Here is a 17,950-nt window from a genome sequence, read left to right as displayed (position 1 = left end):
TGTGATACAGTCTGCAGGCCTTCTGTATCTAATCCTGCCCTGTGTGATACTCTCTGCAGGCCTTCTGTATCTAATCCTGCCCTGCGTGATACTGTCTGCAGGCCTTCTGTATCTAATCCTGCCCTGTGTGATACAGTCTGCAGGCCCTCTGTATCTAATCCTGCCCTGTGTGATACAGTCTGCAAGCCTTCTGTATCTAATCCTGCCCTGTGTGATACTCTCTGCAGGCCCTCTGTATCTAATCCTTTCCTGTGTGATACTGTCTGCAGGCCCTCTGTATCTAATCCTGCCCTGTGTGATACAGTCTGCAGGCCCTCTGTATCTAATCCTGCCCTGTGTGATACTGTCTGCAGGCCCTCTGTATCTAATCCTGCCCTGTGTGATACAGTCTGCAGGCCCTCTGTATCTAATCCTGCCCTGCGTGATACTGTCTGCAGGACCTCTGCATCTAATCCTGCCCTGTGTGATACTGTCTGCAGGCCCTCTGTATCTAATCCTGCCCTGTGTGATACTGTCTGCAGGCCCTCTGTATCTAATCCTGCCCTGTGTGATACAGTCTTGGAGAGGTGTGATCCAGGATGAGGTGTCTCTTTATAATCTCTTTCCTGTTATAAACTCCAGATAATAACTCCTATAAATGTCAGGGAGTATTACGGGGACCCGGCGCCCTCGTCACCTCGCGGCTTCCACTGTTTTCTATGGCGTTGCACTGCATTAATATCTAGGTGTTGATTTGTGGTCCCCATGACCAGTCCTCCTGGTTGTGCTGCACCTTTTTCTTTCCATCCACAGGCTGGAGCCCCATCCTCTCCTGATTCCTCTCACAGCTGAGGGTTTGTTACAGCTGTATTCAGGCTGGACAGTCTAATGTGATATAAACAGCCCGGACTTGCTGCACACACGGCTGCATTTTGTTACAATGTATTAGTGCAGGCTAAACTTATCAGCCAAAAATTACAGCAGCAGAAATCTCTCCGCTGTCCTGGTGGTTTGTTACAATGTGTCAGTCTGGACTGGATACAATTGTGTGTGTCCACTTCTCGGATGACAGCAGAACTAGTGTTTTTTCGCTGACTGCAAGCAAAGATCTTAGAAAATTATGAAGAACTGAAACACCATAAGCAGCGGTTGGGACCGCGGGAGCGCACATAGGCCGGTGCTTTTACCTGTAGTGTGGAGCACGGCCACTGCTGCTGGATTACAAGGTGGTCGTAACCATGGAAACAAGCGCTGTATAATGTGATGGAAAATCACAATACATTAGGAAGGGCCTTGTTTGTCCTGCGCTCCTAGTCCCAATTAGTGCTGTCAGCAGTTTAGCATGGTGAAAACTGCTGACGGACTCAATAATTTTCCTGGATATGCTCTTGTATATATTAGGCTAGGGCTACACAGCGACATTTGTCGCAGCAATGTCACGCAACATATTTTACAATGCTAGTCCATGGTGTCCACTGCGACTGTGACATGACAGTTGTAAAAAAAACCTCCAAAATGGATATGGCCGTGCGACACCATAGACTAGCATTATAAAATATGTCGCGCGACACGTTACAGTGTAGTTGTGTCCTATACACAAGACGCTGCGTAACCCTAGCACATATGTACGTTCCCCGTAAAAGTGGCTACTATAATGCTCTGTACATATAGGAAGTCCTTGTATATGCTCAGGGCGGGCGTCCATTTATATATTTCAGGACTCCTATAGAGAGGGCAGGGAATCCTTTCTCCTCAGACCTCTTATTTCGTTCTCCACAGGTCGCCATCGTTGTCCCTTCCCTCTGGGGACGCCGCACAATGGCCTCTTCTCTGTCACATTCAGCCCCTTCTAAATCAGCCTTTGTTTTCTGATGAGGGGGCCGAAGAGAGCATCTGCTGTATACTGACCCGCTGTATGTGGTGGGTGGGGGGCTTCTTCATAACGGGCCAAATCACCCACAGATCTATAGGGTGTCTGTCTTGTCTGCCCTGTACTCCTAACTTGTCAGATGTGTGTGTATATATATATATATACACACACACACACTCTATAGGCCATGTATCCCCTATGGATATATACACCATAGGCTCAGTATCTCCTATGGATATACAGTGGCATACAAACTTTTGGCCACCCCTGGCCACAGTTCCTGTGAACAGTTCAGCAGGTTGAAGATGATGATTATTTTTGTTTTGTACAAATTTAGAGTGAAAACAAGAAAGGAGCCCCTTGAAAAAGCATGGGAACCCCAGAAGATGTGAGCGCTCAGATAACTGTAACCTGTTAGGGTTAAGGCTTGTTCACACTCATCGTTAGGAAAGTCCAGGTGATGCAGATTTCACAGCTTTATAAATCCCCCGACACCTCTAAACTTGTCCCTAAAAACAGCCATGGGTTCTTCTAAGCAGCTTCCAAACATTCTGAAAATGAAAATGGTTGAGGCCCACAAAGCAGGAGAAGGCTATAAGAAGATGGCAAAGCGTTTCAGGTTGCCATTTACTCTCCTTGAAATGTAATTAAGAAATGGCAGCTAACCGGAACAGTGGAGGTCAAAAGAAGGTCTGGAAGACCAAGAAAAATGTAAGAGACAGCTGCTCGTAGGATTGCTAAAAAGGAATATCAGAACCCCCGCTTGACTGCAAAAGACCTTCAGGAAGATTTAGCAGACTATGGAGTTGTGGGACATTGTTCTACTATTCAGCGACACCTGCATAAATATGGCCTTCATGGAAGAGTCATCAGAAGAAAACCTCTCCACAAAATTCAGCAAAAGAACATCTAAACAAGCTTGATGTGTTCTGGAAACAAGTCCTGTGGACCGATGAGGTTAGAATAGAACTGTTTGGCAGTGGTATGTTTGAAGAAAAAAGGACCCAGAATTCCATGAGAAGAACACCTCTGCAACCATGAAGCATGGGGGTGGATTAATCACGCTTTGGGTTTGTGTTGCAGCCAGTGACGTGAACATTTCACAAGTAGATGGAATAATGGATTCAATAAAATTCCAGTAAATTCTGGAAGCAAACATAACACCAACTGTAAAAAAGCTGGAGCTGAAAGGAGTATGGCTTCTACAAATGGATAATGACCCTAAACCCTAAACACACCTCAAATTCCACCATAGATGACCTCAGAAGGTGCTAGCTGAAGGTTTTACCATGGCCCTCACAGTCCCCTGATCTGCTGAAGGTATAACCATGACCCTCACAGTCCCCTGATCTGCTGAAGGTTTTACCATGGCCCTCACAGTTCTCTGATCTGCTGAAGGTTTTACCATGGCCCTCACAGTTCTCTGATCTGCTGAACGTTTTACCATGGCCCTCACAGTCCCCTGATCTTCTGAAGGTTTTACCATGGCCCTCACACTTCCCTGATCTGCTGAAGGTTTTACCATGGCCCTCACACTTCCCTGATCTGCTGAAGGTTTCACCATGGCCCTCACAGTTCTCTGATCTGCTGAACGTTTTACCATGGCCCTTACAGTTCTCTGATCTGCTGAAGGTTTTACCATGGCCCTCACAGTCCCCTGATCTGCTGAAGGTTTTACCATGGCCCTTACAGTTCTCTGATCTGCTGAAGGTTTTACCATGGCCCTCACAGTCCCCTGATCTGCTGAAGGTTTTACCATGGCCCTCACAGTCCTCTGATCTGCTGAAGGTTTTACCATGGCCCTCACAGTCCCCTGATCTGCTGAAGGTTTCACCATGGCCCTCACAGTCCCCTGATCTGCTGAAGGTTTTACCATGGCCCTCACTGTCCCCTGATCTTCTGAAGGTTTTACCATGGCCCTCACAGTCCCCTGATCTGCTGAAGGTTTCACCATGGTCCTCACTGTCCTCTGATCTGCTGAAGGTTTTACCATGGCCCTCACAGTTCTCTGATCTGCTGAAGGTTTTACCATGGCCCTCACAGTCCTCTGATCTAAAATCATTGCAAATCTGTGGATAGACCTCAAAAGAGCAGCACATGCAATACGGCCCAGGAATCCCGCAGAACTGGAAGACGTCTGCAAGGAAGAATGGAGGAAAATCCATCAAACAAGAACGGAGAGACTCTTGACTGCTACAAAAAGCTTTATAAGCTGTGATACTCACCAAAGGGGGGCGCTACTGGGTAGTAACCATGCAGGGAGCCCAAAGGTTTGTTTCTGGCCTTTTTCCTTTTTTCTTATTTTGAAAATGTAAAAGATGAAAATAAAAACTATCGGTCCTCCTGTGAGCGGCGTAGCCTCCTCTCAGCCTTTCCTAGGCTGGAGACGTCACATTCATCTGTCACGTGACCTAGAGTAGGAGTGAATGGGGCTGAGTGCGATACCAAGCACGACCACTACACAATGTACGGCGCTGTGCTTGGTGAGCACGGAGAAGGCGGGGGGGGGGGGTGGGTGTCGGACCACCACCGATCAGATACGGATGACCGATCCTGAGGACAAGTCATCATTTATAGAGTCTTGGAAACCCTTTTGGAGATCATTTCATCGTCCACTTGCTGAACTGTTCACAGTAACTTAGAGCAGGGTGCCCGGACTTCTGCATGCCCCTGTATACACTCTAGCTTCTGCATCTCCTATAGAGTTATACACACTGGGAAAGATGTATGGATGTGGCCTAACAAAGCTGAATGCATCAGAAATAATGCGCCAGTTTATTGTTTTAGACACTTTTTTGCACCTCAGGCCATTTTGAAAGTCTTAGAAAAGGGGGAGGGGCCTAGGGGTTGCGGGATTGTACGAATACTTTGTGTGTACTCATTGCCTAAAGCTATATACAATGTATCCCATATACGTATCGACAACAGATCACCCCTCTCGGGTATTCACAGTACTCCTCGTGTGTCACCACCTATATATACGTACACTGTACTCCTCACCTATAGGTGTATACTGGGTGACATCACTCCTATATATACAGACGGTGTACTCCTCACCTATAGATGTATACTGGGTGACATCACTCCTATATATACAGGCGCTGTACTCCTCACCTATAGGTGTATACTGGGTGACATCACTCCTATATATACAGGCGCTGTACTCTTCACCTATAGGTGTATACTGGGTGACATCACTCCTATATATACAGGCGCTGTACTCTTCACCTATAGGTGTATACTGGGTGACATCACTCCTATATATACAGGCGCTGTACTCCTCACCTATAGGTGTATACTGGGTGACATCACTCCTATATATACAGACGGTGTACTCCTCACCTATAGATGTATACCGGGTGACATCACTCCTATATATACAGACGCTGTACTCCTCACCTATAGGTGTATACCGGGTGACATCACTCCTATATATACAGACGCTGTACTCCTCACCTATAGGTGTATACTGGGTGACATCACTCCTATATATACAGGTGCTGTACTCCTCACCTATAGATGTATACCGGGTGACATCACTCCTATATATAGACGCTGTACTCCTCACCTATAGGTGTATACCGGGTGATATCACTCCTATATATAGACGCTGTACTCTTCACCTATAGGTGTATACTGGGTGACATCACTCCTATATATACAGGTGCTGTACTCCTCACCTATTGGTGTATACTGGGTGACATCACTCCTATATATACAGACGCTGTACTCCTCACCTATAGCTGTATACTGGGTAACATCACTCCTATATATACAGACGCTGTACTCCTCACCTATAGATGTATACCGGGTGACATCACTCCTATATATACAGGTGCTGTACTCCTCACCTATTGGTGTATACTGGGTAACATCACTCCTATATATACAGATGCTGTACTCCTCACCTATAGATGTATACCGGGTGACATCACTCCTATATATACAGACGCTGTACTCCTCACCTATAGATGTATACCGGGTGATATCACTCCTATATATAGACACTGTACTCTTCACCTATAGGTGTATACTGGGTGACATCACTCCTATATATACAGGTGCTGTACTCCTCACCTATTGGTGTATACTGGGTGACATCACTCCTATATATACAGATGCTGTACTCCTCACCTATTGGTGTATACTGGGTGACATCACTCCTATATATACAGATGCTGTACTCCTCACCTATAGATGTATACCGGGTGACATCACTCCTATATATACAGACGCTGTACTCCTCACCTATAGCTGTATACCGGGTGACATCATTCCTATATATACAGATGCTGTACTCCTCACCTATTGGTGTATACCGGGTGACATCACTCCTATATATACAGACGCTGTACTCCTCACCTATAGATGTATACCGGGTGACATCACTCCTATATATATATACACATACGCTGTACTCCTCATCTATAGGTGTATACTGGGTGACATCACCCCTATATATACAGACGCTGTACTCTTCACCTATAGGTGTATACTGGGTGACATCAGTCCTATATATACAGACGCTGTACTCCTCACCTATAGGTGTATACCGGGTGACATCACTCCTATATATACAGACGCTGTACTCCTCACCTATAGGTGTATACCGGGTGACATCATTCCTATATATACAGACGCTGTACTCCTCACCTATAGGTGTATACTGGGTGACATCACTCCTATATATACAGGTGCTGTACTCCTCACCTATAGCTGTATACCGGGTGACATCAGTCCTATATATACAGACGCTGTACTCCTCACCTATAGGTGTATACTGGGTGACATCAGTCCTATAGATACAGACGCTGTACTCCTCACCTATAGGTGTATACCGGGTGACATCACTCCTATATATACAGACGCTGTACTCCTCACCTATAGGTGTATACTGGGTGACATCAGTCCTATATATTACACTGTACTCCTCACCTATAGGTGTATACCGGGTGAAATCACTCCTATAGATACAGACGCTGTACTCCTCACCTATTGGTGTATACCGGGTGACATCACTCCTATATATACAGACGCTGTACTCCTCACCTATAGGTGTATACCGGGTGACATCAGTCCTATATATTACACTGTACTCCTCACCTATAGGTGTATACTGGGTGACATCAGTCCTATAGATACAGACGCTGTACTCCTCACCTATAGGTGTATACTGGGTGACATCACTCCTATATATTACACTGTACTCCTCACCTATAGGTGTATACTGGGTGACATCGGTCCTATAGATACAGACGCTGTACTCCTCACCTATAGGTGTATACTGGGTGACATCACTCCTATATATACAGGCGCTGTACTCCTCACCTATAGGTGTATACTGGGTGACATCACTCCTATATATACAGGCGCTGTACTCCTCACCTATAGGTGTATACTGGGTGACATCAGTCCTATAGATACAGACGCTGTACTCCACACCTATAGCTGTATACCGGGTGACATCACTCCTATATATACAGGCGCTGTACTCCTCACCTATAGCTGTATACCGGGTGACATCACTCCTATATACACAGGCGCTGTACTCCTCACCTATAGATCACACGTGACTGGACATACCATCACCTGCTACTATAGCACATATGTGCGCGTTCCCCGTTACATCATATGCGTGGGTTCATACCCAGCGTCAGATTGCGCAGTGATTTGTACAGAGCGAGTTCTCAGTCCAGCTGTGGAAGGGTTAATCCTGGCCTCCATGGAAATCATTAATGTGTTGTGACCTTCTTCTTTGTCCCCTGTGCAGCTTATCAGGGCGCTGTGCACACAGAGCGAGGGCGGCAGCAGCCGGGGCCCCACTGACGGGTCTCCAGTATCGCACTCTGCATCACGTGCCTGCCATGATGCGCTAGAAGGGGTGGAGTCTGACACCTGGGAAATAGAGCCATGGCGGGTGGTGGTGACGGCCGGGCGGACCCTCGCTGTAGACCGGATGTTATCGGACGCCTCCCTCGCAGACCTCCCGATCTCATCACCGTCTTTCTTCTTTTTCAGATGCGTTTTCTGTATCTGGGGGAGAAAATGGCGGCAAGACAGACTCCGTGGCCAATTTACAGCCGCAGTCATCGCTTAATTCAATCCAGAGCTCGCCGGGACCCAAGCGCTCCACCAACACGCTGAAGAAGTGGCTGACGAGTCCGGTGCGGCGGCTGAACAGCGGGAAGGCCGAGAGCAACATCAAGAAGCAGAAGAAGCGGGCGGGAAACCTGGGCTCCCCCCGAGCAAACGACGACACCACTCCGCAGGGCGACAGCGCCGACGAGGTGCGAGCTCCAGTATAGACTCCACCCAAAGAATACCACAGAACCATCAGGGTGTGACCACTATGATCTCCGAAATCAGCCCCACCCTCTACTGAGCAGCAATGTCTCATTGTATAGAAGGAATTAAAGGGGAACTCCACCCAACATATTTTTCTTTGCGTCAATCAGAGGCTGGCGATGACGTTTCTTGTCTTCTACCTGGGGGAGTTCTGGGTGGAGTTCTCCTTTAATTATAAGTATGGACGCTTCCTCTTCGCGCACCACCCCTCCCCCATGTGGTTCTGTAGTGCAGGGTAGTATAAGGCTCATCCTCCACACTGTGTCAGTGTCTGCTTTTTTTTCCAGAAGGGTAAGAGAGGATGGGACGAAGAGGCCGACGACGACTCGCACACTCCGCTCCCTCCGCCTATGAAGATCTTTGATAATGAACCAGTACCGGACGACAAGGTACCGAGAATCCCGCAAATCCGCTGTGACGCCATCCGGGGGCGGTCAGGTCACGCCCTGTAATGAGGGGGTTGGGGTAACCAATAGCAACGCTTCTGTCACACACCCAGACGGCAAAACGCCCTCTGCATTATTCATCTTGTCCAAAACTACAGTCACCTCCAGAGCTGCAGCCACAGGTCTTCTAAGTCAGACTTCATCTCTTCTACTCCAATCACCTCCAGAGCTGAGTTCACAATTCTACTGTGACATCATATCTTGTGCTCCAGTCACAGCCGGAGTATAGTACTAGGATCTCGGACGCGGCACAGTTATTAGTATATTCCTGGGGGTACAGGGTTCTTTGAGCAGGGGGACATGGCTTAGGAACATTAAGGAGAATTGTTAAACGCAGCTCAGGATGTGATTGGAGCATAAGACATATGTGTGAAGTAGAGGTTCTGTAAGGTTTCCCATGTTTCTGTGGTGTTACATTGTGTCTCTGCAGGTTGTCGTGCGTTACGATTCTGTGTCTCTCCCGCTCGCACATTGCCGCTTTTCACAGTCTTCATTTAATTCTCTATGGTTGTAACTCAGCAGATCTCCGGGGCGGTCACGGCACTTGTGTCATCGAGCACAGCCAGCAAATTCTCTGCCAGTTTCCTAAATCCAGCCTAACGTCACCAGAGAGGGTGTCATCGACACTTAACCCTTCCCGTGCCAGAATCCCTACAGCATGTGGAATGGTGCATGCAATGTGATGTGGGAGACGTACCATAAAGCTTGTTCTATAATTCCTGTCACTCATCCCATTGATTAACACTGTAGTTGTCCTCTCCCCTGAAATGGCTGATAACAGGGGGCAATAGACTGTATTCTCCTGTCCTACAGTCATCCTCTTCCCTAAAATGGCTGATAACAGGGGGCAATAGATTGTATTCTCCTGTCCTACAGTCATCCTCTCCCCTGAAATGGCTGATAACAGGGGGCAATAGTCTGTATTCTCCTGTCCTACAGTCATCCTCTTCCCTAAAATGGCTGATAACAGGGGGCAATAGATTGTATTCTCCTGTCCTACAGTCGTCCTCTCCCCTGAAATGGCTGATAACAGGGGGCAATAGATTGTATTCTCCTGTCCTACAGTCGTCCTCTTCCCTGAAATGGCTGATAACAGGGGGCAATAGACTGTATTCTCCTGTCCTACAGTCATCCTCTCCCCGGAAATGGCTGATAACAGGGGGCAATAGACTGTATTCTCCTGTCCTACAGTCATCCTCCCCCTCAAATGGCTGATAACAGGGAGCAATAGACTGTATTCTCCTGTCCTACAGTCATCCTCTCCCCTGAAATGGCTGATAACAGGGGGCAATAGACTGTATTCTCCTGTCCTACAGTCATCCTCTCCCCTGAAATGGCTGATAACAGGGAGCGATAGACAGTATTCTCCTGTCCTACAGTCATCCTCTCCCCTGAATTGGCTGATAACAGGGGGCAATAGACTGTATTCTCCTGTCCTACAGTCATCCTCTCCCCTGAAATGGCTGATAACAGGGGGCAATAGACTGTATTCTCCTGTCCTACAGTCATCCTCTCCCCTGAAATGGCTGATAACAGAGGGCAATAGACTGTATTCTCCTGTCCTACAGTCATCCTCTCCCCTGAAATGGCTGATAACAAGGAGCAATAGACTGTATTCTCCTGTCCTACAGTCATCCTCTCCTCTGAAATGGCTGATACCAGTGAGCAATAGACTGTATTCTCCTGTCCTACAGTCGGCCTCTCCCCTGAAATGGCTGATAACAGGGGGCAATAGACTGTATTCTCCTGTCCCACAGTCATCCTCTCCCCTGAAATGGCTGATAACAGGAGGCAATAGACTGTATTCTCCTGTCCTACAGTCATCCTCTCCCCTGAAATGGCTGATAACAGGGGGCATTAGACTGTATTCTCCTGTCCTACAGTCATCCTCTCCCCTGAAATGGCTGATAACAGGAGGCAATAGACTGTATTCTCCTGTCCTACAGTCATCCTCTCCCCTGAAATGGCTGATAACAGGGGGCATTAGACTGTATTCTCCTGTCCTACAGTCATCCTCTCCCCTGAAATGGCTGATAGCAGGGGGCAATAGACTGTATTCTCCTGTCCTACAGTCATCCTCTCCCCTGAAATGGCTGATAACAGGGAGCAATAGACTGTATTCTCCTGTCCTACAGTCATCCTCTCCCCTGACATGGCTGATAACAGGGGGCAATAGACTGTATTCTCCTGTCCTACAGTCATCCTCTCCCCTGAAATGGCTGATAACAGGGAGCAATAGACTGTATTCTCCTGTCCTACAGTCATCCTCTCCCCTGAAATGGCTGATAACAGGGGCAATAGACTGTATTTTCCTGTCCTACAGTCATCCTCTCCCCTGAAATGGCTGATAACAGGGGGCAATAGACTGTATTCTCCTGTCCTACAGTCATCCTCCCCCCTGAAATGGCTGATAACAGGGGGCAATAGACTGTATTCTCCTGTCCTACAGTCATCCTCTCCTCTGGAATGGCTGATAACAGGGAGCAATAGACTGTATTCTCCTGTCCTACAGTCATCCTCTCCCCTGAAATGGCTGATAACAGGGACAATAGACTGTATTCTCCTGTCCTACAGTCATCCTCTCCTCTGAAATGGCTGATAACAGGGGGCAATAGACTGTATTCTCCTGTCCTACAGTCATCCTCTCCCCTGAAATGGCTGATAACAGGGGGCAATAGACTGTATTCTCCTGTCCTACAGTCATCCTCTCCCCTGAAATGGCTGATAACAGGGGGCAATAGACTGTATTCTCCTGTCCTACAGTCGTCCTTTTTATAGGGCAGATTTCTAATAGGCTTTGTGTTCAGTTCTTCCTGGTTGTTAAGACCTCTGACTGCTGTCAGTGATTTGGAACATTCTGAGGCCTAAAGCCTGTCCTGACCTTGTCCTTATCACACAGGATTGTCACTGTCTCATTGTAACAAACCCTCTGTGCAATCCAGACTAGACCAGCACTTCCTTACACATTGATGAGGACTGGACACTGTCCCTTTAATGACTTGAGTCTAATGTAATGGAACGTGCGTTGCTGCAGCTCCACAGATCATCACCCTCATCATTTCATAGCTGCTCCTCCCATCTAATCAGATTGCACTGCGGCCAAATAACTGCCCGGCCGCCTCTTGTGTAAATGAACCACCTATAGAGCCTGTCGCCCTGTCCTGTGCCCCAGAGGGGGAGGAGCCTCCTGTAACCCACAATGGAGAAACAGTGGCCGGGGGCAGGTGACCCCAAGAAAAACGCATTCGTTTTGTACAATAATGTGTGATTTGGGGGAATTCCCAGAACCCTCTGTGACCCCCACCTATTATATTGACTTTAGTACACGGGGGCAGGGCGTGCTGAGACCGTTTGGGGGTGACATCTGCGTCTCTTCTCACTAACATTGTTCCTGCTTTCTCTCCCTGTAACCCCGCGGCCCCTGCCTGATTCCTCTGCTGCTCCTCCTGTCGGCTGCTGCTAACCCGCTTCTTTTGCACGCCCGCGGCTTCCAGCCTTCCTTACTTGTGACCCGTCAGAGCTCTGCAGAGGTGCCCAGTGCCGCCGAGCTGGTCAGTGCTATAGAGAATCTGGTCAGGAACAAGATGGTAAGTGACAGGACCCAGCACTAAGTGTATGCGTACAGCCTGGGCTCTGCTATGTCATCTATACTACACCTGTGTACAGCCTGGGCTCTGCTGTGTCACCTATACTACACCTGGGTACAGCCTGGGCTCTGCTATGTCATCTATACTACACCTGTGTACAGCCTGGGCTCTGCTATGTCATCTATACTACACCTGTGTACAGCCTGGGCTCTGCTATGTCACCTATACTACACCTGTTTACAGCCTGGGCTCTGCTGTGTCACCTATACTACACCTGCGTACAGCCTGGGCTCTGCTATGTCATCTATACTACACCGGTGTACAGCCTGGGCTCTGCTATGTCACCTATACTACACCTGTATACAGCCTCGGCTCTGCTGTGTCACCTATACTACACCTGTGTACAGCCTGGGCTCTGCTATGTCACCTATACTACACCTGTTTACAGCCTGGGCTCTGCTGTGTCACCTATACTACACCTGTGTACAGCCTGGGCTCTGCTGTGTCACCTATACCACACCTGTGTACAGCCTGGGCTCTGCTGTGTCACCTATACTACACCTGGGTACAGCCTGGGCTCTGCTATGTCATCTATACTACACCTGGGTACAGCCTGGGCTCTGCTATGTCACCTATACTACACCTGTATACAGCCTGGGCTCTGCTGTGTCACCTATACTACACCTGTATACAGCCTGGGCTCTGCTGTGTCACCTATACTACACCTGTGCACAGCTGGTGCCCTGCTATGTCACCTATACTATACCTGTATACAGCCTGGGCTCTGCTGTGTCACCTATACTACACCTGTGCACAGCCTGGGCCCTGCTGTATCACCTTTACTACCTGTATACAGCCTGGGCTCTGCTGTGTCACCTATACTACACCTGTGCACAGCTGGTGCCCTGCTATGTCACCTATACTACACCTGTGTACAGCCTGGGCTCTGCTCTGTCACCTATACTACACCTGTGCACAGCCTGGGCCCTGCTGTATCACCTTTACTACCTGTATACAGCCTGGGCTCTGCTGTGTCACCTATACTACACCTGTGCACAGCTGGTGCCCTGCTATGTCACCTATACTACACCTGTATACAGCCTGGGCTCTGCTGTGTCACCTATACTACACCTGTGCACAGCCTGGGCTCTGCTGTGTCACCTATACTACACCTGTGTACAGCCTGGGCTCTGCTGTGTCACCTATACTACACCTGTGTACAGCCTGGGCTCTGCTGTGTCACCTATACTACACCTGTGCACAGCCTGGGCTCTGCTGTGTCACCTATACTACACCTGTGTACAGCCTGGGCTCTGCTGTGTCACCTATACTACACCTGTGTACAGCCTGGGCCCTGCTGTGTCACCTATACTACACCTGTGCCCAGCCTGGGCTCTGCTGTGTCACCTATACTACACCTGTGTACAGCCTGGGCTCTGCTGTGTCACCTATACTACACCTGTGTACAGCCTGGGCCCTGCTGTGTCACCTATACTACACCTGTGTACAGCCTGGGCTCTGCTGTGTCACCTATACTACACCTGTGCACAGCCTGGGCTCTGCTGTGTCACCTATACTACACCTGTGCACAGCTGGTGCCCTGCTATGTCACCTATACTACACCTTTTCACAGCCTGGGCTCTGCATATCACCTACACTACATCTGTTCATACAAACAGAGTATGCTGGGAGTTGTAGTACCCATGCAGTTATGTCCAGGTCTGATAATATCCCCCTCCCCCGTACGTAGCTGCCCTCGCTTGCTGCACCCTCTTCATCACCCATCTGGGGTTCTGCAGATTTCTGGGTACAGTCGATTTGGAGACCCCCGATACGCTGCCTCCCATGTCCTCTTCTGTGATATGAGCCCCCTGACTCATTCCTTCTCTCCACAGACGATCGATGGCAGCCCCTATAGAAGCCCTCAGACCAGTTCTGTACCTGATGGGTACAGTAATGAAGGGATGTCCCTGCCACCCGCCCCCCGGAACCACGAGGAGGAGCAGAAAGCGAAAGCTATGAGGGGGCGAATGTGAGTGACTCCTGCACCCCCCTCCCTGCTGCCCTGCACCCCCCTACCCCCTCCCTGCTGCCCTACCCACCTCCCTGCTGCCCTGCACCCCCCTCCCTGCTGCCCTGAACCCCCCCTGCTGCCCTACACCCTCTCCCTGCTGCCCTGCACCCCCCTCCCTGCTGCCCTGCACCCCCCTCCCTGCTGCCCTGCACCCCCTCCCTGCTGCCCTGCACCTCCCTCCCTGCTGCCCTGCACCCCCCTCCCTGCTGCCCTGCACCCCCCTCCCTGCTGCCCTGCACCCCCCTCCCTGCTGCCCTGCACCCCTTTACCCCCCTCCCTGCTGCCCTGCACCCCTTTACCCCCCTCCCTGCTGCCCTGCACCCCCCTCTCTGCTGCCCTGCACCCCCCTCTCTGCTGCCCTGCACCCCCCTCCCTGCTGCCCTGCACCCCCCTCCCTCCTGCCCTGCACCCCCTCTCTGCTGCCCTGCACCCTCCTCCCTGCTGCCCTGCACCCCCTCTCTGCTGCCCTGCACCCCCCTACCCCCCTCCCTGCTGTCCTGCACCCCACCATCAGCCCTTCACCTCCCCTCCCTGCTGCCCTCCTGTGAGGTTTGAGGCGGGGGTGGCCTCGCGCCAGCAGCATTTTGTGTCTCATTGCAATTCTTCTGCAATGAAACAAAGCAGTTTCTATGAAATGAAAATAACATCTCTGCCGAGACACTGGAGCCATTGTGTGCGGAGAGGGGACAGAGGCCTGGTTATGCCAGCTGCACAGGAATACCACCACCCTCATATCATCCATGACTCCTGACCCTCTAATACATCTTGACTATTTCCTGATCCACTTCCTCTAATGTCTCCTGCCCACGTCCTGATCCACTTCCTCTACCTCCTGCCCACGTCCTGATCCACTTCCTCTAATGCCTCCTGCCCACGTCCTGATCTTTTTCCTCGAATGCCTCCTGCCCACATCTTGCCCACATCCTGATCTACTTCCTCTAATGCCTCCTGCCCACGTCCTGATCCACTTCCTCTAATGCCTCCTGCCCACGTCCTGATCCACTTCCTCTAATGCCTCCTGCCCACGTCCTGATCCACTTCCTCTAATGCCTCCTGCCCACGTCCTGATCCACTTCCTCTAATGCCTCCTGCCCACGTCCTGATCCACTTCCTCTAATGCCTCCTGCCCACGTCCTGATCCACTTCCTCTAATGCCTCCTGCCCACGTCCTGATCCACTTCCTCTAATGCCTCCTGCCCACGTCCTGATCCACTTCCTCTAATGCCTCCTGCCCACGTCCTGATCCACTTCCTCTAATGCCTCCTGCCCACGTCCTGATCCACTTCCTCTAATGCCTCCTGCCCACGTCCTGATCCACTTCCTCTAATGCCTCCTGCCCACGTCCTGATCTACTTCCTCTAATGCCTCCTGCCCACGTCCTGATCCACTTCCTCTAATGCCTCCTGCCCACATCTTGCCCACGTCCTGATCCACTTCCTCTAATGCCTCCTGCCCACGTCCTGATCTACTTCCTCTAATGCCTCCTGCCCACATCTTGCCCACGTCCTGATCCACTTCCTCTAATGCCTCCTGCCCACGTCCTGATCTACTTCCTCTAATGCCTCCTGCCCACATCTTGCCCACGTCCTGATCCACTTCCTCTACCTCCTGCCCTCTACTTCCTCTAATGCCTCCTGCCCACATCTTGCCCACGTCCTGATCCACTTCCTCGAATGCCTCCTGCCCACATCTTGCCCACATCCTGATCTACTTCCTCTAATGCCTCCTGCCCACGTCCTGATCCACTTCCTCTAATGCCTCCTGCCCACGTCCTGATCCACTTCCTCTAATGCCTCCTGCCCACGTCCTGATCCACTTCCTCTAATGCCTCCTGCCCACGTCCTGATCTACTTCCTCTAATGCCTCCTGCCCACGTCCTGATCCACTTCCTCTAATGCCTCCTGCCCACATCTTGCCCACGTCCTGATCCACTTCCTCTAATGCCTCCTGCCCACGTCCTGATCCACTTCCTCTAATGCCTCCTGCCCACGTCCTGATCCACTTCCTCTAATGCCTCCTGCCCACGTCCTGATCCACTTCCTCTAATGCCTCCTGCCCACGTCCTGATCTACTTCCTCTAATGCCTCCTGCCCACGTCCTGATCCACTTCCTCTAATGCCTCCTGCCCACATCTTGCCCACGTCCTGATCCACTTCCTCTAATGCCTCCTGCCCACGTCCTGATCTACTTCCTCTAATGCCTCCTGCCCACATCTTGCCCACGTCCTGATCCACTTCCTCTAATGCCTCCTGCCCACGTCCTGATCTACTTCCTCTAATGCCTCCTGCCCACATCTTGCCCACGTCCTGATCCACTTCCTCTACCTCCTGCCCTCTACTTCCTCTAATGCCTCCTGCCCACATCTTGCCCACGTCCTGATCCACTTCCTCGAATGCCTCCTGCCCACATCTTGCCCACATCCTGATCTACTTCCTCTAATGCCTCCTGCCCACGTCCTGATCCACTTCCTCTAATGCCTCCTGCCCACGTCCTGATCCACTTCCTCTAATGCCTCCTGCCCACGTCCTGATCTACTTCCTCTAATGCCTCCTGCCCACGTCCTGATCTACTTCCTCTAATGCCTCCTGCCCACGTCCTGATCCACTTCCTCTAATGCCTCCTGCCCACATCTTGCCCACGTCCTGATCCACTTCCTCTAATGCCTCCTGCCCACGTCCTGATCTACTTCCTCTAATGCCTCCTGCCCACATCTTGCCCACGTCCTGATCCACTTCCTCTACCTCCTGCCCTCTACTTCCTCTAATGCCTCCTGCCCACATCTTGCCCACGTCCTGATCCACTTCCTCTAATGCCTCCTGCCCACGTCCTGATCCACTTCCTCTAATGCCTCCTGCCCACGTCCTGATCCACTTCCTCTACCTCCTGCCCTCTACTTCCTCTAATGCCTCCTGCCCACATCTTGCCCACGTCCTGATCCACTTCCTCTAATTCCTCCTGCCCACGTCCTGATCCACTTCCTCTACCTCCTGCCCTCTACTTCCTCTAATGCCTCCTGCCCACATCTTGCCCACGTCCTGATCCACTTCCTCGAATGCCTCCTGCCCACATCTTGCCCACATCCTGATCTACTTCCTCTAATGCCTCCTGCCCACGTCCTGATCCACTTCCTCTAATGCCTCCTGCCCACGTCCTGATCCACTTCCTCTAATGCCTCCTGCCCACGTCCTGATCCACTTCCTCTAATGCCTCCTGCCCACGTCCTGATCCACTTCCTCTAATGCCTCCTGCCCACGTCCTGATCCACTTCCTCTAATGCCTCCTGCCCACGTCCTGATCCACTTCCTCTAATGCCTCCTGCCCACGTCCTGATCCACTTCCTCTAATGCCTCCTGCCCACGTCCTAATCCACTTCCTCTAATGCCTCCTGCCCACGTCCTGATCCACTTCCTCTAATGCCTCCTGCCCACGTCCTGATCCACTTCCTCTAATGCCTCCTGCCCACGTCCTGATCCACTTCCTCTAATGCCTCCTGCCCACGTCCTGATCCACTTCCTCTACCTCCTGCCCTCTACTTCCTCTAATGCCTCCTGCCCACATCTTGCCCACGTCTGATCTACTTCCTCTAATGCCTCCTGCCCACGTCCTGATCCACTTCCTCTAATGCCTCCTGCCCACGTCCTGATCCACT

General features: G+C 50.6%; 1 protein-coding gene across 5 annotated transcripts in view; it reads left to right on the top strand.

Moving 5' to 3' along the window:
- KALRN (kalirin RhoGEF kinase) overlaps positions 1-17,950 on the top strand; it is a 162,374-nt gene that overhangs the window by 125,654 nt on the left and 18,770 nt on the right. For 3 of the 5 annotated variants that reach the window (XM_044296507.1, XM_044296508.1, XM_044296510.1), the window contains exons 33-36: positions 7,868-8,136; positions 8,482-8,583; positions 12,135-12,227; positions 14,123-14,259. In XM_044296507.1, the coding sequence (XP_044152442.1) occupies positions 7,868-8,136; positions 8,482-8,583; positions 12,135-12,227; positions 14,123-14,259 (601 nt within the window). Of the gene's footprint in view, positions 1-7,867; positions 8,137-8,481; positions 8,584-9,070; positions 9,511-12,134; positions 12,228-14,122; positions 14,260-17,950 lie in introns of those variants that run through there. The other 2 variants (XM_044296509.1, XM_044296511.1) reach the window with 2 other exon arrangements.

Source organism: Bufo gargarizans, chromosome 6 (assembly GCF_014858855.1).
Source record: "Bufo gargarizans isolate SCDJY-AF-19 chromosome 6, ASM1485885v1, whole genome shotgun sequence".
Classification (NCBI taxonomy): Eukaryota; Metazoa; Chordata; class Amphibia; order Anura; family Bufonidae; genus Bufo; species Bufo gargarizans.
This window is presented reverse-complemented; position numbering and strand designations above follow the sequence as displayed.